The 21,934-nt window shown below is 37.0% G+C and overlaps 1 protein-coding gene across 6 annotated transcripts in view; it reads left to right on the top strand.

Moving 5' to 3' along the window:
- The window catches only part of PMS1 (PMS1 homolog 1, mismatch repair system component), an 83,832-nt gene that overhangs the window by 35,400 nt on the left and 26,498 nt on the right, over nt 1-21,934 (top strand). For 5 of the 6 annotated variants that reach the window (XR_004382978.1, XM_032860239.1, XM_032860241.1 and 2 more), the window contains one exon: nt 17,760-17,876. The exons of the other annotated variant lie outside the window; for it this stretch is intronic. Coding sequence is in view for 4 of the 5 variants with exons in the window: in XM_032860239.1 (XP_032716130.1) it covers nt 17,760-17,876 (117 nt within the window). In the remaining variant the exon portion in view is untranslated. The remainder of the gene's footprint in view (nt 1-17,759; nt 17,877-21,934) is intronic. 6 annotated transcript variants of the gene reach the window in all.

Here is a 21,934-nt window from a genome sequence, read left to right as displayed (position 1 = left end):
TTCTGATGGAGGCATAATATTCCATTCCATATATGGACCATATCTTCTTTATCCATTCTTCCATTGAAGGGCATCTTGGTTCTTTCTACAGTTTGGCAACTGTGGCCATTGTTGCTATGAACATTGGGGTACAGATGGCCCTTCTTTTCACTACATCTGTATCTTTGAGGTGAATACCCAGTAGTGCAATTGCAGGTTCATAGGGTAGCTCTATTTTTAATTTTTTAAGGAATCTCCACCCTGTTTTCCAAAGTGGCTGCACCAACTTGCATTCCCACCAACAGTGTAAGAGGGTTCCCCTTTCTCCACATCCTCTCCAACACTTGTTTACTGTCTTGTTAATTTTGGCCATTCTAACTGGTGTAAAGTGGTATCTCAGTGTGATTTTAATTTGAATCTCCCTGATGGCTAATGATGATGAACATTTTTTCATGTCTCTGTTAGCCATTTGTATGTTTTCTTTAGAGAAGTGTCTGTTCATGGCTTCTGCCCATTTTTTGATGTGATTATCTGTTTTGTGGGTGTTGAGTTTGAGGAGTTCTTTATAGATCTTGGATATAAGCCCTTTGTCTGTAGTGTCATTTGTGAGTATCTTCTTCCATTCCGTGGGTTGCCTCTTTGTTTTGTTGACCATTTCCTTTACTGTGCAGAAGCTTTTGATCTTGATGAAGTCCCAAAAGTTCATTTTCACTTTTGTTTCCTTTGCCTTTGGAGACATATCTCGAAAGAAGTTGCTGTGGCTGATGTCGAAGAGGTTAGTGCCTATGTTCTCCTCTAGGATTTTGATAGATTCCTGCCTCATGTTGAGGTCTTTGTTCCATTTCGAGTTTATCTTTGTATATGGTGTAAGAGAATGGTCGAGTTTCATTCTTCCACACATAGCTGTCCAGTTTTCCCAGCACGATTTATTGAAAAGACTGTCTTTATTCCATTGTATATTTTTTCCTGCTTTGTCAAAGATTATTTGACCATAGAGTTGTGGGTCTATATCTAGGCTCTCTGCTCTGTTCCACTGGTGTTTGTGTATGGTGGATGTGTTTTGATCTGTATCTTTGTGTGGATATTCAGCAAATGTCTTGGCTGGGGTAGATCAGTGTGTGGAGATAGGTTTGACCCCCTAAACAAAAGTTCTCTCTTGCTCTGAACAGATAAAATGTCTCTTTGTTCAAAGAATGTTCCTAAGGCCTAAGAGCTTCATGAAAATAAGCTTAAATCCTCTTTATAGTTGGGATTCAGTTCTGTACTAAAAACAGGTGGTAAGACAAGAGCAGATCGGCAAAATCTCTGAAAAAAAATCCCATGAGTGAGGGAAGGTATCTAATACACAAAAAGGAAAACTTCTTCTTAGGTTTTTATTGATAGGAGATAGGTGAGAGCCTAGAGCAATAGGGTGTAGATGTCCACTGGTAGTTACCGTTAGGGCATCTTCACTTGTGAGAACAAAATCATCCCCTCTCCTCCATGCTTTTGTCTGCAGGTATCAGATGGGATTCTCAGAACTCTCAATCCTGGCAAGACCTCTCTACCCTTGCCCTTAAAAGTCAGGCTTGCAACTACAAAGTGCTTTGGGACTACCAGTCCTAATCTCATGTTTTTATTTTCATTTACGTCAGTTAACCCAGAACGCCTGAGTCTCTCAATTCAACCCTTATTACCCTGGACTCTTTAAGATGTTATTATGTATTTGATTGAGAGAGACCGAGAGATGAGTGGAGGTGGGGGCGCAGAGGCCGAGGCAGAAGCAGACTCCCGCTGAGCAGGGAGCCTAACATGAGGCTCGACTGCAGAACTCTGGAATGAGAACCAGAGTGAGCTGAAGGCAGATGCTTAATCAGCTGAGCCACCCAGAGCCCTGGTATGTATGTATATGTACATACCTGGTATGTATGTATGTACATACCTGGTATGTATGTATACATACATGCCATTGCTTTCTCTCTCTCTCACACATCTCCATGTCTTGAAATGCCCCATTTCATGATTAGTCATGAGTAAAATCCCTGTGACCTTAGCCTTTTCTTTGATGTTCTTGCTCTGAAATCTGGCTTTTCCTGAGAACACCGTATCTTTGCAGCCCTTTCAAATGGTGACTGATTTCTCTCATCTGTTCCTCACCTCGTTATACCTCATGGCAACTTCCAGGCCATTCCTTTTCTTCTTCAACCCAAAATCTCATTCAGATTTGAATTTCAGGTCTTTAAATTCCTCGATCATTATCACTCTGGTCATTTCAGTATCCACATAGTCCTTCCTAGCTTCTCAAATCTTTTACCTTTTCTCCAGTGATTTTTTTTTCCTCCACCTTACCTCAGCCATAAATTCCAGTGACTGACTCTACTATAGATGTTACCATTGCCCAAAACTTCACGTTTCCATAATTTCAGTGTTAAGTGTTTCACTGTCTCACCATCACCCTCTGTCTCTCCAGCTTACTCCCTCCAGCAGTCTTCAGAGTCTGCTGGACCTGTGATCCATTGATCCTACTATCTTTTAGCTGTTTCTTGCCTTTGATGTTTTCAGTTCTCTTCTTAAATTATAATGTCAATAATTACCATTGCTTTTCTCTCCTTGAACTGTACGTGCTTGACTAACCGAATCCTGGTTAAAGCCATCCTCTTGTCTTCTTGGTGCCTGAACCAAGCTGAATGTGCTGGAAGAAAACACACCCATCCTAAGTAGTACCACTTTAAATTCATTGCTGCTTGGTAGTTACACTGTGTTTCTCTCGGGCATTTTCTCTTCTCTCTTCTATATCAGTGCTTTAGACAGACTAGTGTGTGTACAGATCACTTGGGATCTTGGTAGAATGCAGATTTTTATCAGTAGGTTAGGGAGAACCTGAGCTTCTGCATCCAACAAGTCTCCAGTTGATGTGGTTGCTGCTGGATTGTGAAGCGCGCATTGAATGGCGAGGCCCCCAATGGCTCTTTCATCTTTTCTCTCCTCAGACAGCCAACACCTTCTCTGTCTTCACTGTCATCTGATCTGCATCCTATTTTAGTGAGAAAATTGGAGCAATAAAAAGAGAACTTCTACAAAGCACCCACCTCTCTGCGGTTGAGCTCAGAGATTCCGCCTTCCCTTCATCACTGTGAATGTGCTACTCCCCATGTTCGCAGGAAAAGCCAGTCCCTTCACTTGGGCAAAGTTCCTGAAATACTTGTCTTTATTCATTGTCTCAGTTACTGTCCTCCCACTCTCTCTTGAACCCACTTTCTCTCAGGCTTCCTCTATCACTCCCAAAACTGTTCTTGTCAGGGTTTCTATTGACCTCCAAATTGCTAAATCCAGTGGTCACTTCTCACTCCTTATCTTACTTACTAGCATTTGCCACAGAGTAAATTCTGTAGGCTACCTTCAAAATATATGTGAAAAAAATATATGTAGAATCTAACTAGATTGCACTATGTCTGTGACTACTACCATGTTCCAAGCTGCCATCAACTCTCACTTGGTTTTTTGTAATAGCATCCTAATTGGATCTCCCCATTTCCTTCCTTGCTGTCTTCATTCTATTTCCAGCCCAACAGCTTGAGTGATCCTGTAAAAATGTAAGTCAGATCATACAACTCCTCTTTAATGAGTTTCCATTTCAGTAATGTCAAAGCCTTTATAAATGGCCTGTGAATTCTATATTGGGGTCAGAGAACATTCTTTATGAAAAAAAAAGCCATATAATAAATATTTTGAGGTTTGTGGGCTATACAGTCTTTTACAAATATTCAGCTCTGATGATGTAGCATGAAAGCGACTGTAGGCAGTAAAACTGAAAAAAAAAAATGTAAAGGCAATTCAGCCCTCGCGCTGTAGTTTGCTTATCCCTATTGTAGATGATCAGACCCATCATCGTATCTAATCTTTCTTTCTTTCTTTCACTCACTTTGCTTCAGCTGAACTAGCCTCCTTGTTTTTCCTTGACCTTGCCAGTCGTACTTTCAACCCAGGACCTTTGTATTTATAGTTTCTTAGCCTAGAACACTTTTCTGTGTATGTGGTGCAGTCTCATCTTTTAAAACGTCTCGGGCTTTCTTTAGCCACCCTAAAATTGCAACCATTTCCCTTACCCCACACACATTTTCCTGCTCTAGTTTTCTTCTTAAAGCTCATGACCATCTAATATGTTATATATTATAATACTTATCTTGATTCACTGTCTTTCTGTTCTCTAGAATATTAATTTCCATGTGGTTAAAGGTGTTTTACTATTGTTTCACTGCTGTCTTCCTAGAACCTGCAGTAGTCTTTTGTACAGGTGCTCAAAAATTCCAGCTTGCGAACATAGGTATTTAAGCACTTAAGATATTGGCAGATAGGGTCACCAAGGGTTAAAGACAGCAACTGGAATAGACAAGTGGCATAATAACAAATACCAGCTCTTAGACCTGAGACACTTCCTTTTCCTTCTGGATACTTCTAGAAGGTCTCCGAAGGGGGAGAGCTGACTTTGATCACTAGGCAAAGGTAAGTGTTATTGATTCAGTGGAGTAGACTCAGAACCTGGAAAAGTGATCTCATCTAGGACAACCTCCAGGGTAGGTGAGTCATAGGGGTATTCTGTTACAGTATTTGCTAATATATTATAGAATTTGTTAACGTGGATAAAAGGATCACGGTCATTCTAGGTAGAGAAATAGTGTGAACATAAAAGGTATAGGCAGGTAAGTGCGGAGCACATTTATAGGCAGTTAAGTTGATTTAAGTGAGTCAGGTATTTTGTATAAAGGAGTAGAGGAAGAGAGAGAAAGACAGTTTGAGGCTGGATTATAAAGGGTCTTGTTGCTAAGCTGAATCTTTTTTGCTTTTTTTTTTAATAGAAGATCAGGAGTAGAGAACTGACTTGGTCAAGGTGTTAACTCTGGCAGTAGTGTGCAGGGAAGAATTATAGGAGGCTTTAAGCAATGAGTGTTAAACTTTAAGCTGTAACAGAAATCCAGGCATTATGGGCCTGAATCAGGATAAATATATTGGACATAGGAAGCAAAGGGTGTCTGTGATAGCTATTACAAGGAAGAATCAATGAGACTGGTTGGCTGACTGCATATGGAAAATGAATAGAAAAGATTTGAGAATGTCTGATTTATTTAATTTATGTGCCTAGGAAAGTGGTAGGGCACACCACCCCTTTTTTATCCCTGGATGGATGCATCTGACTTGCAGTTTTGTTTATTTTTTTAAAGATCTTATTTATTTATTTGACAGAGAGAGAGCACAAGCAGGGGGAAGGGCAGGCAGGCAGAGGGAAGGGGAGAAGCATACTCTCCACCGAGCAGGGGGAGCCTGATGTAGGGCTCTGTTCCAGGAGCCTGGGATGGTCATGACCTAAGCCGAAGGCGGACACTTAACTGACTGAGCTACCCAGGCGCCCCCTGACTTTCATTTTTAATAAAATGTAGTTACCTTCATGTGTATTATTCTGACATAATTTTGATTTCACTCTAAAAAGCTAATACAGTCAAACAAAAAGGGAAGTTTTAAAGTGAAGTTATTGTTACCTCATCGTAGAGGTTTTGTTAACTAGTCAATTAAAAAAGAAAAGCTAATCATGTCTAGGCTGGATATTACTTGTTAGCCTTAAAACTTAATTGTTTGTTTTTTAAAAGCAGGCACAAAATTGGAAAAATAATGTTATTATTGGGACGTCTATCTGAATAATATAGGATGCATGGAAAGAGGAATACCATTGGGAAAATACCAGGGAGCTAGCTGATGGGAGTGTTGGAAGGTCAGAATCCGAGGATTTGGTCTTTTTCTCTTTCATTCTTTCTTTCTAACCATTATTTTGTTGAGAACACTTAACATGAGAGCTGCCTTAAAATTTTGAGTTTACAGTGCAGTATTGTTGACTAGTGGTGCAATGTTACACAGCAGATCTCTAGAACTTCTTCATTGCGCTTAACTGAAATTTGATGCCCATTCATTAGTAACTCCCTATTCCCCCCTCCCCCATCCTCTTGATAACTACCACTCCAATTTTTGATTCTTCGAATTTAATTATTTTAAATACCTCCCATAAATGAAATCATGTAGTATTTGTCTTTCTGTGACTGACTTATTTCACTTGGCGTAATATCCTTAAGACTCATCCATGTTGTCATATGTTGGAGAATTTCTTTTTAAGGACGAATCATAGTCTGTCATATACTAGTATATACATATACTACTGTCATATACTAGTATATACAACTGTATATACTAGTTTCTTTGACCATTGATCCATCAGTGGACATTGCGTTGTTCCCACGTCTTGGCTATTGTAAATAGTGTGCAGTGAACGTGGGAGTGCTAATATTAGTATCTCTTTCAGAGCCTCCTTTCAGTTCCTTCGCATAAATATTCTGGCATGAGATTGGATTGCTAGATTATATGGTAGCTCTATTTTTAATATTTTGAGGTATCGCCATACTCTTTCTGTAGTATTTGCATTCCAATTTCTCCACATCTTCCCTGATATTTGTCTTTTCTTTTTTTGATAATAGCCATCCTGACAAGTGCGAGCTGGTACTTCAGTGTGGTTTTGATATGCGTTTACCTGATGATTAGTGAAACTGAGCATTTTTTCACTTACCTGTTTGCCATTTGTATTTTCTTGTTTGGAGAAATGTCTATCAAGCTCTTTGCCCATTTTTTTATTTGTGTTACTAGTGTTTCTAATAGTGAGTTTTAGGAATGCCTGTATCTTTGAGATTAACCATCAGATGAATGCTTTGTACTTCTTTTCTGCCATCCCATGGGTTGCCTTTTCATTCTGTTGGTAGCGTCCTTAGCTGTACAGAAGCATTTTAGTTTGTTGTAGTCCCTTTGTCTGTTTTTCTTTTGTTGCCTACGCTTTTGGTGTAATATTACAGAAATCATTGCCAAGATCAGTGTCAGGAATATTTTGTCTTTCCTTTTAGGAGTTTTACAATTTTAGGTCTTATATTTAAATCTTTAATCCCTTTTTTTTATTATTTTTTTTCATTTTCTATTTCATTTTTTTAAATTTTTTATTTCTTTTCAGTGTAACAGTATTCATTGCTTTAATCCCTTTTAAATTGATGTCTGTGTATGATGTAAGATAAGGGTCCAATTTCATTCTTTTGTATATGGATATCATTTTCCCAGCGCTCTTAGTTGCAGACTCTCCTTTCCCCATTGTGTATTCTTGACACCATTGTCAGACATCAGCTGACCATGTATGCATGGATTTATTTTTGAACTTTCTATTCTTTTCCATTGGCCTTTATATCTTTATGCCAGTACCATGCTGTTTTTGTTTACTGTGGCTTTGTAATGTATTTTGAAACTAGGAGGTGTGATGCCTCCAGTTTTGTTCTTTATCTCTGGATTGATTTGGCTTTTTGTAGTCCTTTGAGGGTCCATGAGTTTTAGAATTGTGTTTTTCTATTTCTGTAAAGAATGTCTTAGGGTGTTTGGTAGGAATTGCATTGAATTTGTAGATTGCTTTGGGTTATATGGGCATCTTAACAATGTTAAATGTTCTGATCTATGAACACAGGTTACCTTCCCATTTGTCATCTTTGATTTCTTTCATCAGTGTTCCCTAGTTTTTAGTGTACAAGGCTTTCACCTCTTTAGTTAAATTTATTGCTAAGTATTTTATTGTTTTTTGGTGCTATTGTAAATGGGATTGTTTTTCGATTTTTTTTTTTCCGATAGCTCATTGTTAGTGTATAGAAACATAACTATTTTTTGTATCTTGATTTTGTATACTGCAACTTTACTGAATTTCTAAGTTCTAACAGTTTTTTGATGGAGTCTTCAGGGTTTTCTATATGAAGGATCAAGTCATCTACAAACAGGGACAGTTTTACTTCTTCCTTTCTGATTTGGATGCCTTTTATTTCTTTCTCTTGCCTAATTGCTTAAGCTAGGACTTTCAGTTTTATGATGAATAGAAGTGGGAAGAATAGGCATCCATGTCTTGTTCTTGATCTTAAAAAAAGAGTTTTACAGTTTTTTTTACCATTGAGTTTAATGGTTTCAGTGAGATAAAAGCCAAAAAGACGACTTCTTATTATGTTATTTTCTTTCTACTCATAGTTTATTGAGTTTTTAACCATAAAAGGGTTTTAAGTCTCATCAGATGCTTTTCTGTACCCATGGAGACAATCATGTGATTTTTATCCTTTATTTTGTTAATACAGTGTATCACATTAATTGAAATGCAAATGTTGAACCATCCTTGCACCCTAGAGATACATCCCATTGGTTTATGATCTGTTTAATACATTGTTGCATTCAGTTTCTAGTGTTCTCTTGAGGATTTTTGTATCTAATATGCATCAGGGATTTGGCCTGTAGCTTTCTTTCCTCCCACTGTTCTTGTCTGGCTTTGGTATCAGGGTAATGCTGGCCTGATAAAATGAGTTTTGAAGTATTTCTTCTTCCAGTTTTTTGGACGAGTTTGGAAGGATCAGTGTTAATTCTTAGGTAAATGTTTGGTAGAATTCTCCAGTGAGCCATCTGGTCCAAGGCATGTTTTGTTGAAGGGTTTTTGATTATTGATTCAATCTCTATACTAGTTGTAATTCTGTTCAGACTTTTTCTTTCTTCGTGATTGAGTTTTGGTAGGTTTTAGGTTTCTAGGAATGGAGCCTTCAGTTATCCTATTCTTTTGGCATATAATTGTTCATATAGTCTTTCATGATTCTTTTTATTTCTGTGGGATTAGCTGTAATATCACTTCATTTTTTATTTTATTTGGGTTTTTTTTTCATTATTCTAGCTAAAGGTTTGTCAATTTTGTTTCTTTTGAAAAAACCAAGTCTTAAGGTTTTTTTCCTGTTTTTCTGTTTTCTGATTCATTTATCTTTGCTTTGCTCTAATCTTTATTTCCTTCCTTCTACTAACTGTAATCTTAATTTGTTGTTTTTCTAGCTTCTTAAGGTATATAGTTTATTTGCTTAACATCTCTATTTTTTTAATGTAGGCATTATTGCTATAAACTGTCCTACTTCTACTGCATCCCATAAGTTTTGGTATGTTCTGTTTTCATTTATCTCAAGGTATTTTCTAATATTCTTTTTGTTTCTTGATTCAGTAGTTGATCAAGAGTGTGTTATTTAATTTCTACATGCTGTGAATTTTCCACTTTTCTTCCTATTAATTTCTAGTTTCATTCCATTGTGGTCAGAAAAAATTCGGTATGTTTCATTCTGCTTAAATTTGTTAAGACTCGTTTTGTCTTAACACTTGGTCTATCCTGGAGAAAGATCTGTGAGTTTGAGAAGAATGTGTGTTCTGCTGCTGTTGAGTAGGTTGCTCTGTATACGTCTTTTAGGTCTCTTTGGTCTGTCGTGTTGTTCAAGTCCTCTATTTCCTTATTATTCTTCTGTCTGGATTTTCTATCCATTATTGGTCTTGATCTGAAAACAGAACCACCTAGAGGACTATGTGGAGGATGGAGTTGGATTTCAAAAGAGATGGTTGAAGTAGCTTCATTTAGAAGCACGAATAAGTTTGGAAAATAAAAATCTCATGAAAAATAAAATTAATAGTTAAGGTATTCTATTCAGTGAGAATAGAGAGGAAATGCTGAAATGAGATACTGTTGTGAGCAATAGCAGCTTGATTTGCACCTAACCTGCTCGGTGAAGTTAAATATGGGTGGAAGTAATGATTGCCTCAGAGTTCCAAGATGAAAGAGCTTGTCAGAAAGACTGATCTGAAGGGTTTTCTATAAACAGTATTGGGGCATTAATCTGGAGGTAATTATTAAATGCTTCTCAGGTTCAAAAAGTATTTTCAGAGGAGGTGGTCTTAGAGCTGGTTTTTGAGAAAGACTAGTTGAGCACAGGCATTTGAAATCACATGCAAAGCCAAAGACTCCTCAGAGCTCGGAGAAAGCTGGTGTAGGAAAGTAGGAAATGAGGCTGGAAAGGAGCTTCGGTCTAGATTCTAAAGGATCTTGTTTACCTTATATGGGAATGTGGATTTCTTGCCATGTGGCCAAAGGAAATAAAATAAGTAGTTTCATGTTGCAGGGGTAATCAAGAGGATATGACCACCAGTTGACCATTGAACTGAACCCTGGGCAATTGGTAGCTCCTCAGTGCGCCCTTCCCATTCCTACCCCTTCTCCCCCAGTGCCTGCTTTGCCTGCCATTCCCTCAGTGGGAGCTGTTCCATGGGCATAGCCTTCAGAGAGTAGAGAGTTGTTGAGACCATCTGGACATTGTGTGAGACAACCCAGTTAAGGCCTTATTTATATAGACATTTAAAATTAAGGAGAGTGGGTGCAGAGACCTACTTACCTTGTGGCCACCCAAGACCAGCTCATAATCAAATGAATGCTTATGTTAATAGAATGTGATATTCTTTTAATAATAGTAATGATATTGTAAAGGAAGTAGTTAAAGCTTTTTTAAAGAAATTCAGATGTGAACTTATTAGTATATCTGTGCATATAATTTGTATGAAAAGTTTGATTGGAGTCACCTTTGTTCAGGCAGTCATAGTAGCACTGCACTTTTTAGTTAATTGTATATCATCTGTTTGCAACATCCTCTTTCCTGCTATCACAAATTGCCTTCACAATTGAGGCTTATTAATTTAATACTGAGTATTCTCATCTAATCATTTCCTTCAAATAGTATATGTCGATGAAGTAGAAGAGTGGCAAGATATATTTGGCTAATGTCAATCAATTACTTGGTGTGCATGTAATAATATATTTTTTATTGAGGTGTTTTTGCACTGTCATCATACTGACTAGAGTCAGATTCTTACTTGGCACATCCAGATGCTCCAACTTTGTGTGACCTAGATAGAAAACATATGGGAGTATGTGCATGTATTTTTAGCAAGTTAAGCTTTCTGCCTTAGGGCAAAATATAGGCAAAACTTTGGGAAGTGGAAAGAAAATCTGTTTTAGAAAATAATATAGAATTGATGAAATGGTAGAAAAGCACTAAAAACTATTTACTGTAGTAAATATGGTATTTAAAAATTTTCAGTTTTTTAAAAGATAAAGATCCTTAATTTTTAATTACCATATTTTTAAAAATTTTAATCCATTTTTAAATAATGAGTGCTGTTTTGAAAATGAATTTTAGTTGCCTGAGCAATAGCCGAGATTTAACTTTTTGGCAGACCTCTATAATCATTTATTACTGTCCCAACTGTAACTAATTTAGAAAATGCTCCTAAATTACCCACCTTGACCTGATCCAGTAATTGTCTACTTTGAAATAATGTTCTAGGACTACTAGCAGTATTTAGTTAAAAATGAAGTTCTACATTTAATGATTCTTATGTTCGACAGCTTTTTAGAACTAACCCATTTCTTCAAGTGATCTTTTTACAGTTCTGTGCACTAGCTACTCAGCACGTCAGACAGTGAAACAACATTTTTGCATTAATCAGCAGCTCCGATTTCTATATTTAGGCGTCACCTGAGGCAGCGCTCTAGTACCAACTAAACTAACATGATGCTTACATCAGAACTAACCCAGGCTTTATATCTGCATCAACGCAAGAAATTTTGGAATTTTAAGACATTAGTTTTCTGGAAAGTTTTCTTGACTACTTACTTTAAATATATTTACATGTATGTATCAGAGATATAGCATAGCTTTAAAGAGACAAACTTTTCATGAATAAATTGTTATTACTCAGCTGGTCCTTGTTTAAAGGAAGTTGTGATATGGTAAGTATGAAACAAGGATACTTCCCATACAGCAGATTGCTTAGAACCTTACCTGCTTGGTGTTATTTTGAATATTGTTCCTTAAAACACCAACTACTAGCTGGCTTAAAATAACAGCTATGATATCAGAAGCCAGCACTTCTTTGTCTTTTTACAGTCATACGCACACACATACAAACATACACATTAAGAAATGCAAAGATTACAGTCTGACAGCTCCTCAAAAAAAAAAAAAAATAATTACCATATTACCCAGCAGTATAATGATATTAATAATAATATTAAGCAAGAGAAGTGAAAACATATTGCACACACAAACTTGCATATGAATGTTGATAGCAGTATCACTCATAATAGCCAAAAAGTGGAAATAACCCAAATGTACATCATCCAATGAAAGGATAATTGAAAAGTGTATCCATACAATGGAATATTACTTAGCTGTTAAAAAGGAACGAGGTGCTAGTACAACACGGATGAGCCTTGAAAATGTTACATTAGGCAAAAGAAGCCACTCACAAAAGACTATGTATTGTATAATTCCATTTATATGAAATACATAAAGTAGGCAAATTTATAAAGACAGAAAGTAAATTAGTGATTGCCTTAGATGAAGGTGGCGGGGAATGGAGAGTGATTGCTAACAGGTACAGGGTTTCTCTTCAGAATGATAAAATGCTTTTATAATTAATTGTAACGGTTGCATCACCCTGTGAATATACTAAACAACATTGACTTATATACTTAAAATGAGCAAATTGTGTGGTTTATGAATTAATATATCAATAAGACTGTAATATTGAAGAAATGAAAGAAAAATGAAGGCTACTTTGGATTTCCTAAAGTAAAGGAGTAGAAAAAGATTATAATTTCTAACCCATGTAGTGGTGTGACAACCAGCAGTCTTAATTTTTAAAAATAAAGAGATAGTTTTCAACTCCACTGGGATTACTTTTCTCTAGAAAAATGTATTCTACAAATGTTCATTCCTTCAGCAAATTGTTTATTGTGCCCTTTTGCATACCTGACACTGTTCTTGATACGAGGGACTCAGTCACATTCCTGATTGTTCTTTTCTTCCTCTCTACATGCCATCACCAAGTCACATCAAGTCTGTTTCATATTCTTTAGTTGATCACTGTACCCTCTTTCCCTCTTAGCAATATGCTTAGTTCTGTTACCTAGTCCAGTGACTCTCAGCCACAGGATATATGTATGTATGTATGTATATGTATTTGATCGTGGGGAGGGACAGAAGGAGAGAGAGTGTTAAGCAGACACTCCATGCTGAGCGCAGAGTGCAATGTGGGGCTCAGTCTTACAACCCTGAAATCATGACCTGAGCCAAAACCAAGAGCCAAAACCAAGAGTCAGACAAACGACTGTGCCACCCACCCAAGCACCCCTCAGCCATAGTGTTAATATTAGTAAAGTACCAATGTATGCAAATGTTTTACCTTAAAAAAAAAATTAGAAGAATAATCCTGTAATTGTCACACTGACTGGCTTGCATTCCACTTTGTTTTTTTGTAAGTGTAAGAAAAAGTGGTACCATTATAACTAGTGTGCCAGGAATTATACAGTCTTCAATGCCTATTGAAATATTTTGTGAATGTGAACTCATTCATTTTAGCATGTCCTCAGGAAAAGTGAGGATCTCTGAGCGGGATAAATTCAATCACATTTTTAAAAACTTATATTGCTTTAGTTTCAGTTCTCACTAAATCATTCTTACAAAAGATCTTTTTTATAGAATTATAGTTCACAATACAACATTATGTAAACTTAAGGTATATAGCATATTAATTTGATACATTTATATATTGTAATATGATTGCCATTGTAGCAATAATTAGCATCTCTATCATATTACATAATTATCATTTATTTGTAGTGGTTGGATAATTAGGGTTCAGTCTTTAGCAAGTTTGATTATTATACGGTACTGTTGTTAATATTTGCTATATTGTGCATTAGATCTCTAGACTTAATTACTACTTATTGCAAGTTTGTACCTTTAAACAACATCCGTCCTATCTCCCCACCTTCTGTTCCCTTGTAACTATCATTTTATTCTCTGGTTTCTTTGAGTTTGGTTTTAGATTCCACATATGAACAATATTGTACAGTATTTGTCTTTCTGTATCTGACTCCTTGCACTTAACATAATGTCCTTAAAGTCCAGAGATCTCTTTCTAACATCCATATCTGATCAAGCATTTTCCCAGTTAGATATCTTTCTCCAGTGACTCTGCATTGCATACAAGATAAACTAAACTTCTTTGTGTGATATGATCAGTCTTTCATGATCTTGCTCCTGTCTGTCCAGCTTCATTTCCAGCAACCTGTACTCTCTGTGCTTCCGTGCCTTTGCATGTGCCCTTCTGTCTGTCAGCAGTGCCTATCCCATGAGTCATGGGTGACAGACTCCTTTCAGGTTTCTCTGCACCTACAGTTGCTCTGTGAATTAGACTTAGGTTTCTACTACAGTGCGTCTGCTGTGTTTCATAATAGCAGTTTTTATAATGCATTATAATTATCTTAATATCTTATTTTCCTTTTATATTTTTAGTTCCTTTTGAGAGTCGGTTCCTTATCCTTTTATCTTTAATTTCCCAGCTTTTAGCATGGAATCTGATGTGAAGTAGATGCTCAATAAATATTTGCTGAATAAGTTCAAAGTGAGTGGGGTACCTGGGTGGTGTAGTCGCTTAAGCCTCCAGCTCTTGGTTTCAGCTTGGATTGTGATCTTAGGGTCATGCGATTGAGTTCTCCTTCTTGGACCCCTGGCCTCAGCGCAGAGTCAGCTTAAGAGTCACTCTCCATGCCCTGCCCCCATGTGCTCTCTTTCTCCCTTTCTCTCAAAATGAATAAGTAAGTCTTCAAAAAAATTTTGAAATGAGCTCCCCCAAAAATTTTAATTTAGCCAAAGTATTTATAGAATATATGTGATAAAATTGAAGATTAAAAATATATTTGTGACTCTACATCCCATATTTCCTGAAGCAGTTCCAATTTTAAATAGTCTAGTATATTGTCCTGTAAGTATAAATGTAGTTACCAAGACGTAATTTTTGTTTAGAAATATACACATTGGGGGCACCTGGATGGCGTAGTCGATTAAACATCCAGTTCTTGGTTTTGGCTCAGGTCATGATTTCAGGGTCATGAGATGGAGGCCCGTGTTGGGCTCCGTGCTCAGCATGGAGTCTGCTAGGGATTCTCCCTCCTTTTGCCTCTCCTATTGCTCATTCTCCGTGGTGCCTGTCTTTAATGAATAAATAAATCTTCAAAAAAAAAAAAAAGAGAGAGAAATACACACATTGAACCTATGTTTATAATTTATTTTTTATAATTTATTTTTATACTTTGATTTCTTCATGTACTTTATTTTTTTCTAATTAAGATCACTTTGAAAGCAATACATAATAGTGGAAAAGTGAATTTAGGATGGCGCAATACCTGAATTATTTTCCTAATTCTGTCATTTCTGCTGTGCACTTTGGGCCTAATTGCTGCACATCTGTATTTCTGTGAATATTAATGAATGAAAATAACTGGAAATTTAGAAATTCTTAGGTATAAGGATCTGTATTATAATATCTGTATTAGTACTGACAACTGCATTCAAAAATATTCTGATTTTAGGATGCTGAGATAGTAGCTCCCAGTCTTTTTGGACTTCCATTATTCTGGTGTGGTTTCTTTGATTTGGGGACCCCAATTATTTATTTATTTTTAAGTGACTAGATTAAAAATAATTTTGGTTTGAGAATACATTAATACCCTCAAGTTAATTGGAGAGTAGAGAGTATATCACATGGATGTGGAGGGTAATCATATATGAAAATGCATTTGTCTTTGAGAATTCCAAGTTAGGGTCTGATGTTGGCTCTAACTTATTACTGTCTTTGACTAGAGAGGGGAAAGATGTTAGCAGAGTAAAAATAGTAAGTTTGGAGCCAAAAAGATGGGGTATAAATTATGGCTCCATGACCTACTATCTAAGTTTCTTTGGATAAATCAGTCAGTCTGAGGTTCATTGCCTTCCTCTGCATAATGAGATAATAATACCTACATGAAAAAGTTGTGAAAATTAACAGTGGTTTCTAGAATAGTAATGCCAAGTAAGTTCTTCATAAATCATAACTCCTATGTGATTAGTATTAATAAAACTCTGGAAATAGGTAAAAGGTTTCCTGTTACACTGAATTTCAGGTTATTGTTGAGTAGTTAGTTATTGAGTAGTTGAGTAGTTGTTACAGTACCTCTGTTTTCCTAAGCAGGTGTGTCTTTAAGATTCTAAAAATCTTAACACATCAACATGCAGGGTCAGTGCTAATTGCCAGGTCCAGAGGGGCACTTTCCTTCACTGCTATCCCCCCAGCATGCCAGTTAGAGGGCAACACTGAATCCATTTACTTTACTTTTCATTTTATTATATATAATATTCTCAGTACTTCAAACTGCCTTTGTAGGTTTCTGTTCATATTAAGGAGCTCATTTGGCCAGAATCCTTTGATCTAGTTTGGTCTTGTCAGAGTCTCACTGTTTCTCTCTCTCTCTCACTCTCTCTCTCCCCTCTGCAATCAGATATTTAAATCACAGTTTTTTCACTCACAACAAATGTAACCTTTCTACATTACAGGGGAAAATTATAAGGAACTTCTTAACCTCTAGCCATTGAATCTACAAACCTACTTGTTTATACACCCATTCTTTCTTTACTGCTTCCAGTTCGGGTGTGTCGTATTAAGACCCACTCTTGATCCACACCTGCCTCTAGTTATTGCTCTGTCTGCTCTCAGTTTACAGTGAAACTTTCTGAAATGCTGTCTAGTTTCACATTTTTTTTTAAAGATTTATTTTATTTATTTGACAGAGAGATCACAAGTGGGCAGAGAGGCAGGCAGAAGAGAGAGGGGGAAGCAAGCGCCCTGCTGGACAGAGCGCCCGATGTAGGGCTCGATCCCTGGACCCTGGGATCATGACCTGAGCCGAAGGCAGGGGCTTAACCCACTGAGCCACCCAGGCGTCCCTAGGTTCACATTTTTTACGTTCTCCCCATAATCACTATACATCATTGAGATTTGGCTTTGTTTACTCTCCTTCCCTAGAACTGCCACACTCTTCTGATTGTTAAATCCTGTAGCCACAACTCTGTTCATATCTTTGTTTCTTGACATTGGTCTTCTGTGACTGCTTCTTACAAAATTATCTTGTTCTATGTACTGTACTGTCCTATAGCTCGACCTCCCTCTGCGTCGACACTACTCCTTTTCAGTCTCTTCTTCCTCTGCAAGTCCCTTGAATGTTGATGTTTTCTCCTAGGTCCTTTACACATTTTTGTAAGGATTTGGGAGGTGCTAGGTGAATGTTAATGAACAAATTATGCCTGTATTGATGGTTTCTCAAGAGATTTACTATAATTGGATCTTGTTAACTGAACAAATTGCAATATATTATATCTGATGGTGCACTTCACAAACTTTGGTCCAGTCTCTCTGGACCATGATTCTCTTAAACTACCCTACTACATTTTTCTGGTGAGAAAAATCCAAGCTCATTATTCAGCTTTTTATGTCTATGAGATTCAGTTAGGTTTTTTAAGTGGTCTGTATGTACAAGGTAATTGCAAAGATAATTTTAAAGAGCATGCATTATCCCAAGTTTTTATATCATTTAGACTATTTACAGAAATCTTGCAGCTCAGTTTTCCATCCTCAATAAAATAGTAATACCTTGCTGAGAATAACAATTTAATTTAAATGTACTTTAAAGTATATAAAGGTTAGGATTAGGCACTGCCCTGTGTGCTTGCCTACATTGTTTATTTTCATCTTTCATCAACTCTGGGAGATAAATATTCTTAGTCATTTTGTAGAGAGGAGAAAACTGAAGTTAGGGAAAGTTAAATAGATTTATGCCATAACATATACAGTTACTAAAATTCACAACCAGAGTTCTGACTTTATAGCCCGTGCATCTCTTCTAAATGATACTGAAATTATAAGCTGGGGATGAATGCTAAATACGGAAATAAATGAGGTAAGCATTTGAGTTTAGTAAATCTAAATTGTGTTAAAAATTGTCTGTGTCTTTTTGTCCCTAGGCAGTTATTTGGCAGAAAAATAGAGTATCTGATCATAAGATGGCTCTCATGTCTGTTCTGGGGACTGGCGTTATGGGCAATATGGAATCCTTTCAGTACCACTCTGAAGAATCTCAGGTATTCCGCAAAATGTTCTTAAATAATTCCGGTTTACCACTGAAACTGTCAAATTATTTTTCTTTTGGGGTTTGGGGTGGCAAGAACTTTTTCTTGTAACATTTTAATTAGATGTATGTATAGGGTAAAAAAAGAAGATACATTTACAACTTATATTAACCCTCTCTTGCTAGCCCTACTTCCTGTTTTGTTTTGTTTTTAATTTGAACATTGTGGTTACATTTTTTTAAATAATGCTTTTCAGTAAAGGATCTTATTCATTTACTTTTTGCCGTGAAAGAAGAGGAGTTGGGGCACCTGGGTGTCTCAGTTGGTTAAGCATTCAACTGTTAATTTCAGCTCAGGTCGTGATCTCACGGTCATGAGATTGAGCCCCACATTGGGCTCTGTACTTAGAAGGGAGTCTGCTTGAGAGTCTCTCCCTTCCCTCTGCTCCTCCCCCCGTCTCGCTCGCTCTCGCGCAAATATACAAATCTTTTTAAAAAAAATGTTAAAAAGAAAAAGAAGAGTTGAGCTCTCTCTTACCTTTGTTTTCTCTTAACAATTCTAAATATGTACTCCAGCTTCCTTTTCTTGATCTCTCAGCTTCAGACAGTGCTTCTTGAATTCCTGTAATGCTAGATGAGGTTATGAATTAAGAACACTCCCAGTCTTACTTTTATATCATGTCAGCCCTACTTTTATATTATCAAGCTTAATGACTTGTTTTCTTTTGCAGCCAATTTTAAGTCTCCATCTTTTGTTTGAAAATTGACAGCAAAAGTTGAAAATTTATTTGGAGAATACTGCATGTCTACAAATAAATTTCAGTGCAAAGCCAAGTATTGTACTGGGATGACATTTCCTAAGAATCCATGTTATGTGTCCATTTTATACAAATGAGACTATTTCTATTGTTGCAATTAAGTGGAATCTCCTTTCTTGTTCTCCTGTCACTTGCTCAAAATGTGCTTTATATATGAACTCTCTTACATAGTTTTTGCTTTTTCTGGACTTTCCAAGGTTTGGGTTTTGTTTGTTTGTTTTTTCCCTTTCTTAAGTTGAAGAAATTTTCTTCATCATGTTGACAATTAAATCCAGCTCTTCTACTTATTCTGGTAGCTATAGCTGGTAATTTATTCTACTCCATTTTTAAAAAGCATTAGATTTAGAACCTAATTTCTTTTTTTTTTTTTTTAAGATTTTATTTATTTACTTGACAGAGATCACAAGTAGGCAGAGAGGCAGGCCGAGAGAGGGAAGGGAAGCAGGCTCCCTGCTGAGCGGAGAGCCTGATGCGAGGCTTGATCCCAAGACCCTGGGATCATGACCTGAGCTGAAGGCAGAGGCTTTAACCCACTGAGCCACCCAGGCGCCCCTAGAACCTAATTTCTTAATCGAACTGATTACATGCCAGGTGTTTCATATAGCTCCCATCCTGAAATTTTTTTTCAAAGGAATACTAGTTGTTTACATTATTTCATATATCCCATGTCTTCCTGAGAAGTATTCGTTCTCATTTTTCTCATATACATCTTTAGTTAACTACCACAGAAAGGGGACATGAGAGGTAGACTTTTATGTATGAGAATGCCTTTATTTTATACTTTCTCTTGTTGACTTTCTCTCTAGTCTGGTAGATCTAGAATTGTAGATTGAAGATAATTTTTCAGGACTTTGAAGACATTGAGTACCTTTGACCATTGTTGTTGATGGGAAAATGGATGCATTCTAGTTCTTTCTTTATTTCTGTATTTTTCTTTCTGAACGTTCTTAGGATCTTTCCTTGGTCTCTGTTCCAAGAATGTCTCAAGATGCATGTCTTTTATTATTCATTTGCTTATTATGCTGAGCACTTGTGAGACCTTTTGAATCTGAAAATTTATTTCTTTTTCAGGTCTGGGTTATATACTTCTATTTGTCATAACTTTGATCATTTTTCTCTTTTATGAAACTCCTTATTGATTTAGGATCTTCTGTTATTTTTCTTCTACTGTTTTTCTCAAGTTTTGTATCTTTTCCTTTTTCTGTAAGTTTTTGGAGATGTCTCACTCTGTTTTATCCCTTCTGGATTTTTTTGAACGTTTTATGTTTCATTTCCAAGAGTATTTATTTTTTATTTTTTATTTTCCTAGAGCGAAAGAGGCAGAGAGAATGAGGGTGGGGAGGGGCAGAGGGAGAGAAAAAGAGTCCCAAGCAGGCTCTATGCCCAGCACAGAGCCTAATGCAGAGCTTGACCCCATGACCCTGAGATCATGACCCTGGCTGAAATCAAGAGTCAGATGCTCAACCAACCGACTGAGCCACCCAGGTGCCCCTCCAAGAGTGTTTTCAAATTTTATTGCCTTTTTACAACTTCATATTGTTGTTTTATGGATACAAAATCTTGATTCTCTTTAGAGATACTAAGTTTTATTTCTATTTTTAAATTATTTGTTCCTTAAATTATCTCTTTTTTAGGAGGAGGTCGGTTTTGTTTTGCTTTTTGGGTCTTTTTCCTCCAAGCCATTTTTTTCTGTGAATAAAAAGTCTAATTGGGAACTTAGTGTTTGTGGCTGGGCTTATTGAGTGTCAGGCTTCAGTTGAGGATTAATCAAGGTCCTGGTCCTGTTCCCAGAGTCTGGGGGAGTCACAAGTGCCATCATGGGTTGGGGGCTTAACACACTGCACCCATACTCACTGCTCCAGTTCTCAGGAAATTCATCTCTCCCCGCTCCCCTCCTTTCCTCCCTCTTTTTCTTTTTTTCTTCCTAGCACAAAGTTAGGTAATTGTCATTGGTTCATGACAGATTATCCTTATTCAGTTTCTTTATGGAACAGTATATAAGATAGAATCTGCTTGTTTTTGCTTGTCTGCTCACTTGAAGCCTGAAGGCTCTATGTTCTGTGGGACAGTTGGTTTCTTTGTTCTTCTCTTTTTTCATAATTTGTTGAAATTTCTTTTCTGCTACTAGTTCTTCTATTCTCCTTGCAGTATTGCGTTCTTAATAATTATCATTTTATTAGTCTTGGATGGAAGCTTGTGCTCAGTTGATGTTCTCTCTGTCTGAGGAACAATTCAGGCCAGCCTTAGTGGCCAGCTATGGTCCCTGGAGCAGTGGCCATGATCTGACATAGATCCTGTTTTTCAGAGCTTCCTTAATAGTTGTTAAGTAGTTTCAGTATACTCTAGTGCCACCTTAGACTTGTTATGGTGGCTGACTTGGGATAATAAAGGTACTGTCTCAGGATAGTAAATTCCCCCATGTTCCTTGTGGTTTCATGGGACTTCATTGCCTACACTGGTAACCCAGGAAGCTTATGACAAGAGATCCAGGCTTGATGATCTTTGGTATTGTGCTCTTGGTATTCTAGCTGTCATAGTTTGGTCTGAAGCACTGGCATTACCTATATGCTTGTTAGAGATGAAGGACCTCATCCCAGACATAGGGAATCAGGATCTGCATTTTAACAAGACCCCCACATTCAAATATGAGAAACACTGATGTAGATCTTGGTCAGTTATGCTTTCATGTGTGATTGGAACTGTCCTGTTAGTCATTTTCCCAGTGGAAATCACTATATTGAGATGTGTTGCCAGATCTGTGCTTGCCCATTGATTTTTAAATTTTCTCTTGAATTGGGTGAGAGCTGCTGGTCATCTATGGTAGATATCAAAACTTTTGCTATACCTTAATGTGGTTTTCCTTGCACAGAAGAATGCAGGAATTTGGAAAGCATGTGCTGCTGAATAGTTCCAGTTCCATGGGTTGTCAGAATGATGAACTTCTGAGTATGTCTCTAGTGAGAGTGACCATCTAACCAAATCTCTCTTCTATTTATGTACTGTGTATCTAAATGGGTGTTGTATTTATGTTGCCAGTAGCTCCCCATCACCAGTCCATGCTTTCTGGACTTGTAAGGAGGGTTATCCTGTATCAGAGTTTCTTTGACCCTTTCTCATTACTGGCCAAAAGCAACTTATGTGGTTTGCCTACTGCTAATAGTTGCCCCAACTCACCTCACTTCTGTCCCTATTACATATCTTCAGGTTGTGAAACTTGGCCACCAAGATGCCTTCACTGTACTGGGATGGCAAA

This window comes from Lontra canadensis, unplaced genomic scaffold (assembly GCF_010015895.1).
Source record: "Lontra canadensis isolate GAN:19392208 unplaced genomic scaffold, GSC_riverotter_1.0 scaffold18, whole genome shotgun sequence".
NCBI classification, from domain to species: domain Eukaryota; kingdom Metazoa; phylum Chordata; class Mammalia; order Carnivora; family Mustelidae; genus Lontra; species Lontra canadensis.
Note: the sequence above shows the minus strand (reverse complement) of the source record. Positions and strands in the feature narration are given on the sequence as shown.